General features: G+C 41.4%; 1 protein-coding gene across 11 annotated transcripts in view; it reads right to left on the reverse strand.

Annotated features, from left to right (window-relative positions):
- Positions 1 to 1,924: 1,924 nt before the first annotated feature.
- The window catches only part of BDNF (brain derived neurotrophic factor), a 40,005-nt gene continuing 29,638 nt past the window's right edge, over positions 1,925 to 12,291 (reverse strand). For 10 of the 11 annotated variants that reach the window (XM_032691339.1, XM_032691334.1, XM_032691341.1 and 7 more), the window contains one exon: positions 1,925 to 4,870. In XM_032691339.1, the coding sequence (XP_032547230.1) occupies positions 4,109 to 4,870 (762 nt within the window). In that variant the 3' untranslated portion in view covers positions 1,925 to 4,108. Of the gene's footprint in view, positions 4,871 to 11,454; positions 11,755 to 12,291 lie in introns of those variants that run through there. The other variant, XM_032691332.1, reaches the window with a different exon arrangement.

A 12,291-nucleotide genomic window follows, 5' to 3' on the forward strand; every position in this document is an offset into this window, starting at 1 on the left:
CTCGAGAAATCCACAGCTCCACAGCAATATATATTTTTTGGTAAGAGTTTGGGTTTGTGCTTTTCCCCCCTCCCCCCCTTACAGTATATGAAAGTTTTCTACTCATCATGAGGATGATTGTTCCAGGGCTACAGGATAATTAAATATACAAAGGGCTTGGCAGCTGTAGTAGAGAATATTCTTTTAGAAATGCTAACAATATGTTAAATTCAAGGAATTCCACCCCTAGTACTCCATGGGGTCATAAATAAGTTCAGTGCAGGGGATATAAATATAAATGACACCATTTAAAAATCAGGCACATGACTGGACTATAGATATTATGTCTGACTTATCCCTTACTTACTAGGGTAATAACCCCTCCCCCTCACTTCCATTGTGCTCATTATTTTACACCTGAATAAAATCATATATATGTCATTAATGGGTTTTTACTTCATGATGTCTTTTGTGCTAGAATTAAATGGAAATGCATTACTCTGCGAGTACTCCCACCTTTTATGGGAAGTAAATTCTTGCCACCCCTCCCCTCCCAATGCTAACTGTCCAGCTATGAAACAGGGGGCTATCTGCCCTCCAAGTGAGATTTTATTGCTAAAATAGAGTAAAAATTGTTTTAAAACAAAGAACACACATCTTTATAGTAAAACTCAAGTTTGTTTTACAATTAGAGAAAAGAGTCACATGGTCCCCCAAAACCCCCCGAGTTTTATATATATATATATTTCGAAAATATATTTAAAAACATAAAAAACTCTAGTTAAACATATATTATGTTAATCAGTACACTTAAATATAGCTTAATTATATTTACAATATGACGCGGTTGCTTTTAAATTTTAATGCCAATTTCAGTATTTTCCCAAAAAACCATAAAATTATATAAATATACAATAAATATTTATGTTACACAAAATGAATAATAGAGAACAAGGCCACAGACATTAACTTACAGTTGCAAGAGTCTTTAACACAGCACTAGGCCTGCTGACATGCATGATATACTTTTGTCACGTACAGACCACAGCAAGAGTTTAATTAAGTAATATGAAAGAAAACCAACCCTCCCCTCTCCGTCTCTGTTTTAACTAAAACTGCTCAGCCTGTGATCATGGATGGGTCAGGTCAGGCAGGAGAGAGCCATGGGACTGCAGCTTCATTGCCAGCTTCACCTTTTGTCAGTAGGTACAGAATTGGCATGTTATGGGGAATATCACTCTGGATGTAGTTACAGGACACAGTTCTCAAGGTTCCCAGCTCCATCCTTTAGTCCCCCCACCTACATGGGCTGTCCTTTACCCCTCTGTACTCACCATCCCACTGCCCTAATTCTGCCACACCAGCACCACCCTCACTGTGCCAGGTGAGGATTTCCGAGTGTAGGATACAGCCATAATTAACTTTGGGAAACGAGGAACTTTATTTCTAGCATGATTGATGCATTAACACTTCTCTTTTGGAAATCCAGTTTATCTGAATTGGGAATTATTTTATTCCTGTATCTGAATTAGATTACTGTCACGTCCTAGCTATCTTTTTGTTTCCAATCTAGATGAGTGATCTGATTGTTACTCACACATCAGCATCATCCTGTCCTCCCTATAAGCAACCTACCCTTGTTTTGAGAGGAGCCACTATTATACTTCTGTGCTGCAGTTTTAAGCAGCTCCTGAGCCACTCTGTGTTCACTAAATTCAAATTGTAATACACACACAGGTACTGGCCACAGGGGAACGAAAGGGTCTAGTGGAAGGTATACCTGCCTACGATCTAGACGATCTTTAAGGTCCCTTCCAACTCAAAACATTCTTTGATTCTACGATTTAATTTGCACAAAGAACACCTGAGTTGAAGTTTTGAGACATTTCAATAAGTTTGGTTTGTGTTTTGGGGTTTTTTTTGTTGTTTTTTTTTTTTTTTTTTTCATTTCTGATTTCTATGTGGGAACCTGAGTATCAGCAATGGATGGGGAAGGCTGAAGTTTGACATTCAAGTGGGTCACACAACCCTCTCTTCTCACTCCCAGTCCAGCAGGCATATGACCAGTGCAAAAGGTAGCACTTTGACAGAGTTACCCTCAGGAAGAGGCTGCCCTTCTACCCCCAGCAGAAAAAAAAATTACTGATTTGAAGGTGCCTGTTAGCTTCCAGCATGGGTTTCTACCAGTAATGACATAAATTCAGTGCTAAATATGCTCTTCAAAGAGCATGATGGGGGGGATCACATTTCAATAAACTTTGCCTGGTCCAGGTTTTAATTAACGCAGATTCTGCAGCATTCAGGAGCAGAGATATATTTTGCAGCACATTCCTCTTTGTTCAGCTATTTTTCTTCATCTACAGGAATTACAAATACAGCATCAGCCTTCAGTGAGCTCACTAACAAGCTATTTCTGCTCTCAGCCCACGGTAGTCAGTGCAAGAGCTCAGCACAGCTCTCAGCCTCACAACCTTCTCAGCAATACTTCTGTCAGGATAGTGAGAGGGGGACCGCAGAGCTAAACATGTCTCTCAGAACTTAAGCAAGTTAAGCCAACTCCTCCAGCACTTGCTCTTCACTTACTTCGAGAGTATTTTTTAAACAACAGTATTTGTTTCACTAACTAATGCTGACGGCAGAGGTAGAGCCACACAAACTCAACAGTAATTGCTTTCTACCAGAGGCAGGGCTCCTTTCTGCCTCATTCCCCAGCTCGTTCCCTGGGCTCCTACAGGCAGAGATACCACCAGAGTTTGCCCACCAGCTTTACAGGCCTGGGGCTGCTGGCATGCTGTGGATGGAGGGGGAGGGCATCCATGTACAGGGCCAAGCTCTCGCTCTCTCACGGAATGCACAGGACCACACCCAGCAGTGACTGCAAGCGGGACGGCCTCACTCAACCCAAATCACTGTTATTTGTCCCCAAACTGGCTGAGCTATTAAGTCCCATAACCAACTTGATTTCAGATCCACCATCATCTTCCTAGACTCTTTTTCTAGTGCTTCACCAAGACATTTGATCCAAGCACAGTCTTTTATTACATGAAAATCATTGCTCTCAACACTCTATAGAATATTCTCTATATGATAAACTCCAGTCCTATGGTAACTGAAATACTTCAAAGATCACAACCAATGTCCCTCCAGAGGGAGGAAAGGGGAAAGAAAAAATACCAAACACAAACAAACATAGTATAAGCAAATGCAGGTCTCAAAAGACTGCAAATTAAAAAAAGGAACAAAAAACAACAAAAAAAACAAACAAACAAACAACAAAAAAAAAACCACCAAGAAAGCGTCTTACCATACAATTAAATAAGTGCTGTCTTTAAGCCTGAAGTTCAACAATGTGAAGTGGAACATCACCATTCTTTTTCAGTTGCCTCTTTTTATTATTTTTTGTCAGTAGTTGGATTGCTATTGCAAACACCTTCACAACATACAAAAAACAAATTTGTTTTTAATCCAGAATAAGGTAATGATTTTTTTTTTCCTTTTTAAATCTGATGGGAGTTCAAAAGTAAAAGAGAAACAGTAAAACTATGACAACAGCACCTTGACATTGTTTTAATTCCAACGCTATCAGAAGTTAGAAGCAGTAAACATATATACTAACAGGAATAAAGATACTTACTGTCTAAAATGTAAACAGAATGTTTTGGTTCAATTTATTTTTCTGAAAGAGGACAGTTTATCATTAATTCACAATTGAAGCAGCATGCAATTTTATTATTTTTTTTTTTTTTTAATTTTTATATTTTCAATTCTTGGCAACGGCGACAAACCACAATGTTATCGAGGAATGTAATGCAGACTTTTTCTTTTGCTTGATTTTCTTTTTTTTTTTTTTGGGTTTTTTTTTTTTGGGTGCTTTTTTTTGTTAGGTTTTTTTTTTGGTTGTGTTTTTTTTTTCCTTTTTTTTTTTTTTTTTAACTTGTGCGCAAATGACTTTTTGTTCCCCTTCAGGTCATGGATATGTTCAATAAATAGATTGTGTAACCACTGTACTGTATAAACTTCCATCATACATGCAGTCCATAAAATTATTTTTTACCGAATAATTTACCCTGTTATGTATATGTACAAATAGATAATTTTGTCTCAATATAATCTATACAACACGAACCCACTATCTTCCCCTTTTAATGGTTAATGTACATACACAAGAAGTGTCTATCCTTATGAAGCGCCAGCCAACTCTCTTTTTATTATCCATGGTGAGAGCTCTCACGTAAGACTGGGTAGTTCGGCACTGGGAGTTCCAGTGCCTCTTGTCTATGCCCCTGCAGCCCTCCTTTGTGTACCCCTTAGGGTTGCATTTGGTCTCATAGAAGTATTGCTTCAGTTGGCCTTTGGGTACTGGGACTTTTTCCAGGACTGTGACGGTGGCCCCGGACATGTCCACTGCAGTCTTTTTCTCTGCTGCTGTCACCCACTCACTCGTGCTGTCACACACACTCAGTTCCCCACGGCGAGCTGGATCGGAGTGGCGCCGGACCCTCATGGACATGTTTGCAGCATCCAAGTAGTTTTTGTACTCCTCAAGCAGAAAGAGCAGTGGGGGTTCCAAAGGCACTTGACTGCTTAGCATGACTCGGGATGTGTACAAGTCTGCATCCTTGTTCTCCTCACTGGGCTGGATGTCCTGGTCCTCATCTAGAAGCTCCTCTATGACATGTTCAAAAGTGTCTGCCAGCGATGTCAGTCCTCTTGAACCAGCACTGGGCCCATTTAGGCTCTCAAGAGTCCCGTGGGTCCGAAGACCTGGGTAAGCCAAGCTGCCTTGTCCTCTTAGACTAGCTTCTTTCATCGGGGCAGCTTTCATGCAACTGAAGTATGAGATAACCATAGTAAGGAAAAGGATGGTCATCACTCTTCTCACTTGGTGGAACTGTTAAAAACAAGAAAAACAAATTAACTTACAAGGCTTGGAGTAATAAAAATTCACCTAAGCTGTCACAAGACTTTACACACTTTCTACAGAGATCTGCTGCGTGCAGCTGCAGCTTGTTACCAGAGGCAAAGCATACTCTTGTAGAAGAGTGTGCCTTTACTTAGTTTCAGATAAAGCATATGCTGCACTTAGGCAACACTGATCCCAGCAAGTCAGAGTTCTTATGTGCCGAAGTCTCTCTGTAGTAAGTATCAGATTAGATATTATGCAGACTCCTTATTTACTGACTGATTACACCTATTTCAAGTAACAGCAAAAGCAGAACTGCTACTTAGCAATGCAGCATTTCAGCAATAAAAGCCAGCTTCACAATCATGAAAGGCAAGACTTCCATTTCAAGTGCAAATGTAAATATTTGATTTTTAAGATCTCTCTATGGCAAAAATAGTTCATCGTTGTATCCACAAAAAACCTGAACAGCACCAGGATAAGTTGCATTTGTATTTTGAAAGCAACCTTCAGAACACAGGAAGAAACTATAAAATTCTGAGGTCTCAGCAGGTCAATTCCTCATCTAAATGTAGTAGGTATATACACATACATATAGAACAAGAAAAGGGCCCAGAACAGTACAGTAAATTTGAGCTCCACAGACAGCTTGCATCATGTGAACAGCATGGGAAGGCCCTGCTGGATTCCAGGGCTGGTAAGAGCTCTCCTGAAGTGACAAGAGCAGAATCACTGTTTCCCAGAGCCTCACACTGGCTGTTTTCAAGTGGGCAAAGCATTTATTTAAACCTAGCTTGAGCCCAGAGCCCATCATGAACTCCAGCACAACCAGCCCTACTGCCATACTGAAAGACAGTTTGCCTGTTTCTCTCAAATTCTGCCCCAAGGTCTGGCATGTGCCATGGGCTGTGCTTTGATGTTTATGTGCACGCTTGTCTCTGTCCCCATTGAGAGGGGGGTAGCACCAGAAAGGAGTGCTGGTAAAGAAACTCTTCACCAGGCTTGGAGTCAGCACAACTCGCTTCTATCAGCACTCCCAACAGCCTGGAGCTTGTATGACTGCTCCTTCCCAAGAGCTTTTTGCTAAGTCTCCATACGAGATCAGGGCAGAAATTGTTTCCTCCTCAAGAGCAGAGGAGGAAAAGTGCTGTTACAAGAACCCCCCAAATCCTGTAGTGACAGAGAGCTATACTTTCTGTCTGATCCCAAGTGCTACTAAAACATCCATCACATCCAGTTGTTATTTTTCCGCCTTCTGATCCCTGTTCTCACCAGTCCTGCTTGCTAGAAAGCAATGGCATTGTTCACATTTTTGAAGAAGCAGCTAATGCTTGTTTCAGAGCTTTTGAAGTTCATTCGGAAGTACCTCATACTTGGCAGTAAATGCTGTTTCTGTTTGCCAACAGGGTGCTGTGCAAAAAGACTTACTTTATCTCCTGCAAATATGCTGTGGGAAACTAGTACTCTTAAGACTTGAACATGGAAAGACAATTTATCATAAAACATACAAATAAAATAAAATGTGTATTAGAAAGGAAATGCCCAAAATATGGGTCTCAAAGTTTACTTAACGAAGGCAGGGTGGAAAGTGTTTGGGTTTGTGTCCATGCCCTCCTCACCCCTAGCCCCTCACTGAACAAGATTTTGGCCAAGCATTCTCTTTACCTCAGCACAACTCTTCCTTCATCCCTCCATCTCTCTTCCTGTTTAAAAGTGTTGTTGTGGCATAGATTTATTAAGATTAAACAAACCTGACATCTGTGACTCACAGGAACATAGTGTTTGCTCTAACCATGCAGAACATTAATATTTTGCAGATTTTTTCATCCTAGGATTTTTAAAACATTCTGCAGGGAGTGTCAGCTTTCTTTCTCAAAGGGGAGAGAAATACTACAGAGGCAATTTACAAAACAAGGAAAAAGATTGTTAGTCTTCCTTTATCAAACAAGGAGAGACAAGTCTTGAAAAGGGGTGGCTCAGCTAGCATACAAATGCAGAGCCAGCAGGACAAAAAACAATATTCATACTACATCTTTGGAGAGTTATTTTCTATAAGACCTAAAAGGAAAAGAACCCCAAACACCCACATCACACTTTGTGACCACCAGAGCAGTGAACAGAACACAGATCTTCTGGCTCCTATTCAAGTTCCTGTTATTTTTATTAAAGTAGTGCCCAGAGATCCCAGCCAATTCTTGACTCTGGAGGACAGAGTCTGTCTGAGCACGTAGTACCCCAAGGGACCTTCCAGTGCAAAAGAGAGAGGGCACAACACAAGAGGCACCAAGACAAGCAGAGAACAAGGAGAAGCTTGCACCCACCAGGTAAGCACACCAGCTGGAGGCTGATCAGCTGCTTTTCAAGTGAGTTGGGTGAACAAAGGAGAGAAGGATCCCTGGACCAGGCCATGTCCTTCACCATTGTCACTGGGCTGTTTACCTCTCATGGATGTGAAGTGAACAGAACAGTGGCTGTGCAGCTTCACTCACAGGGACACTTCTCTTACAAGGAAAATAGAGGACAGAGGTACGGATTGACTTTGATAAGCCCTCAGAATTCTCCACCAATGGCTGGTTGGTCACCAGATACAACAGTATTTTATATACCACATTAAATTAATTCTTCCTTAATCAGTTTTGCCTTCCATTTAGTAAGGACACTGCTGCCACGTTTGATCTATTTACATCCCATCCAGTGACATACAACTACCACTATTAATTATCTGGGGTGGCACAAAATTGTGTACAACTAGACTTCGAAAACCAACAACTTTTAGACAGCCATCACCCACATAGTATACTGATAACACACAAGAAAACACGTCTGCTTAAAAGCCATTCCTCTTCCTCCCATTTATAACAGCAGAAGACTATGTCAAAGCAAGCTTTAGCAGCACAGACACATGGAATATTGCCAGCAAGCGATCACAGATCAAACATCTTTTTCTTTGTAAATGAGTCCCAGACTAAGCTGGGATGTGAAAGCAGGATGTGAAAAGATTCTTCTCTCTATCTTGACAGTGACTTGAGCAATATACACAGTCCTTGTCTTTGGCAGCAAAATTATATCAAGTGATTTAATACATGGAAATAATATTTTATCACCTGGGAAATATCTTCATTTTAGAAGCCATAGCAATTTGTATTAGCAGTTGCTCAAAAATCTACTAGTTTAACATGGTATAGCAGAATAAGGTATCTCACTTCACAATCTTTCAGCTATTGTTGAACTGACACCTGAATGCATGGTTCATCTCTTTCTTAGTGAGGCAGGACTAATATCCCAATGTAGCACCAATAAGGTCACTGGAAACACTTTGGATGGTAGCTTCCAGTCCTTTTCCTCTGTTCCCCAACTATTAAACCTTCAGTATACTACAAAGATTAAAGATACTCCCTGTCCTGTTACAATAAGTGCCTTGCAAACCCCAAACACTAACATATTATATACATTTTTCTGATTATGAGCCAGTAGAACAGTAGAACTGTGCTGGGAACATGGGAGAAAACTGTATTTTCCTGTTTTCCCAGCATGTTACTACCGAGCAAGGTACTGAATATCCCCCACTATGAGCCCTTGCCTGGAGATGCCCAGCATTTCTGTGTACACCCGTGCCTGAGGATACCCCGGCAGACCCAGCACCTATTTCCCATGGAGGCTCACCAGTGCTGAGCAACCTGGCTGATAATGCATGTTCTGAGGGCATAAATACAACTGAATGCCAGACAAGGGGAGTAGCCATGACCACTTTTAGTAAGATGTGCAGTCAGAAAAATACAATGTAAAAATCACTGATGACACAATGTGAGTCTGCAGTCCCACAGCACACTCACTGCCTCCCTTCTCAGCCGTAGAAGGTTCAGGTCTCTACTCCACACCTTCTAGGACAAACAAGTGAAGACTGCAACCCCTTTGCACTCCTGTTCAACCACATCTTTGGGCATAAAAGATCAAAGACTTCTTCTCTAGGAGAGGAAATCTTGGTCCAACTGCTGTCCCACAGACTGTTGTATACACCCACTAACTTGTATAACATAGATATAAACCAGCCTCCTTGAGAGCAAGCCTGAAACTACTCCCTCGGGACACATGAGATCTCTGTCAGGAATCACATTTGAGACTGGGTTCCCAAATGCCATCCATTCTCATGGCTGCAAGAGCATCCTTCCTGCTTTCATGCAGCATAGCAAAGCTGTAGCAATGAAAAGAGGTCACCCACCACGGACCAGATCTCAGGAAGACGTGACCTAGTTTGTACTTCAATAAAGTCCATACAATTACAGCTAGAATAAGGGCAAATAATTGTGGCAGTCATCTCCACTAATGGGAAGGAGGCTCATTAAATGAAGGTCATGTCAATTATCTACAGCTAGTTTACATACACACTCAGTTACCTTGCTGTACTATTTATTTCAGTATTTGTATTTAATGAGGATTCACCAGTTAATTGTTTTATTTCATTATTTTTAGTTATTTTAAGCAGGAATCTAGCAGCTTAACAGGTTGTATTTCCAGCAGAGAGACCTGAGGAACAGCTGTGAACATACACTTGCTTTTCTGCATCCTGATACGTGCCATGGAAGTTGAAATAACTTTCAGTAGTGAATAGATTCATAATGCTTTAATCTCCAGAAAGGAGTGTGTTGAGGAAGATAAAATTAGCAGCAAGATGACATTCATTTTCTGCCTTGCCATTTTCTAAGATCTTTACACAAAAGTTCAATTTACTAAATACTACTGAATGCCACAGGCATGAGTTTCTGCTTTACGCATCATTACCAGAGTGTGTGAACAGATATCAAAATGGGATGCATGTCAGCACATGATTTGCAAAGACTAAATGTACAGAGAACAAATACTATTAACCTTTATCACATGCATAACTAGATGTCTGACACACTCTGGTTATCCTTGAGGCCACTTATGCAGCAAACTATATAATTATTTTTTATTACTGCAAATCAAGCGCCCACCTCCCAATACATACACATGCACACCCACATCCAATTTGTATTCTTGTAAATTGGTGCTTCATGTCAGGAAGAAGAAACCCATTTTATTTTTGTTCTCATGCTGGTTTTCCCTGAGGTAATAACATCTACTTAGCCATAATGCCAGAGATGGCAGAGACTAAGAAGCATTTTGAAGTCCAAGATAAACAACAAGCAAATTTACAAGTAATGTTAACTTTAACTACAACTTTTAACATGAGAAATTTGCTTTCATCTTATGTTGCTAAATTTTGCCTATGGTACAGCTTCTGAGAGCAAAGATACTCCAGCAATGCCTACACTGGCTCTAGAGAAGCATGAATCTGTTTAAAGCACTACAAGGATAGTTCCAAGGTGGGGTTCCAAGGTTTTATCAGACTCTCTCCCCAAAGCATACAAAAATCACAACCTCTCCTGAAAACCAGAGGTGGGAAAGAACCCAGAGAAAATAATGGCAAAATCATAATGCCATGACATCACAGTCCTGATCTTTCTCAGAGCTGTGCATCAGAGTTTCCTACAAACTTTCATCATACCTTTCCGGACACTCAAACAGCAAAGTACACACTCGCTTCAAAGCTCCAATTAAGGTGCTTTAATGGGCACAGAGCAGACAGTCTCCTCATTTACAAACATGCTTATACTTAAATTGGCTAAGTGCAGGACTACAGGGAGTTCCCAGCAGGATCTCTGTCGGACAGATCTCAGACCCATTCTGCCCATACCAGGAAACAGGCAGGATGAGTTCTGGCAGTATGTGCAAGTGAAGGAATGGCAGGCCAGACTCACAGATAGCGTCACAGCTTCCAGAGAGACAACATCCATAGAAGAGTTGTGCACTATTTTAATAGTTTGACAATGGGAACTGGTTGTTGAACCAGTGACACACATACTGCCTTTCCAGCTGTTTGTACAGCATCCCACTCTCGGGGCACTCAAACTGCACGGGGAGCTGTGATTCCAACTGTAAACAGAGAAAGTCACCTCCCAAAGGGTACTTGTGTGCATGCCACCTTTCATATCAATCACAATGTGCTTCATCACAATGGTGTTTTGCCAACATTTCATGTTGAAATCCCAAGGTATGCGGTGAATGTCCTCCTCAAACAAAAGCAGGTTTATTTCTGCCCACCAGAGTGTCATGGGTAGAGTATCATGCTGCACTTCTCTTGCCGTGTCACAAATACTGTACAGTAGGGACAATATTTCCAAGTCTAAAACCTATGCATTAGCAAGTTCCAATTTCAAAACTGACTTCAGGCTCAGAAAACTGCATTAATCTTTTTAGATTATACGTCAAGGTTCATATGTTCATGCCATTACTGTTGTCATTCAGAAGTAACATTAATGCAATCTTTGTGAAAGTTCACCTACAGAACAGGCTGCCTAACCCCCCTCAAAACATGAAAAAGCGCAAAAACAATCCATGAAATAATTACTCAATGCCAAGATACCACCTAGTTCCTCCATGGGAGCAGATAATTACAGTTCTCCAAAATCACTTGCTTCAAAAGCCACTAGAGCTACACGGAATGTTAATTCAACCTGTGCGCAGAAGAACGTTAAGGCAGAGCCTCAGACCTTTGAGCAGCATCTGTGGTTTGTCTTCCATTTCACAATGGTTCTTTGGTATGAAACACTGTGCTGAATCATCATAGGACTTGGCAGCTATTCTGCCAAGTACACACATGAAGCTCCCACTGAAGTCAAGGATAATTGGCACCCGAGAGCAGGAACAGAATGGATCATGTTGCGTGCGCTCTAGTGCGAGTTGGATCCCTTGTACTGTGACATGTGTCCAGCAGCCCTGGAACAACCCAGAAGCTGCTGTACCAGTTGAGCTTGGATCTTACAGAGTGCTCTAAAGTAGCGAACAGCATGTAAAGCATCCCACGCACGCATCAGTTCTGCTGCAAGTGGCAAGCTTCCTAGGACCTATAGAACATTATGCACTCGACAGGAACGTAAGCGAAGCTTTGCCAAGGAAAATCCATTGTTAAAAAGCATAACCATCAGACAAAGCAGTTACCCGTGGTTTGGGCAGGCAGTGCTTTCCCCAGGGTACGGGGAGGAGAGCAAGGGCTATACCCCTGCAAGACTCCTACCTTTGCTGAGACCCTGACTGTGTGTGGCACTGCTGTAAGAGAATGCCTTGCTTTTAGCCATAGACAGTACTTGAAATGAAGCAGACCAGTATGTCGTGATGTGCATGAACCAGAAACTGGAAATGCCTGTTGTCAGAGCCCTGACAGGTATTAACAATATGCCTGCATTTGCCAGTGGTGTTATCAGTCATCTTTTGGCTGTCGGCCCTTGTGTGCAGATTTCTCTAGACACATGCTCAGTCCAGTTATTAGCACAGCATCTCCATGGAAATATTTTCCGTGGACAGGGCAAGGGGTAAAAGCTCACACCGAG

This window comes from Chiroxiphia lanceolata, chromosome 6, assembly GCF_009829145.1.
Source record: "Chiroxiphia lanceolata isolate bChiLan1 chromosome 6, bChiLan1.pri, whole genome shotgun sequence".
NCBI classification, from domain to species: Eukaryota; Metazoa; Chordata; class Aves; order Passeriformes; family Pipridae; genus Chiroxiphia; species Chiroxiphia lanceolata.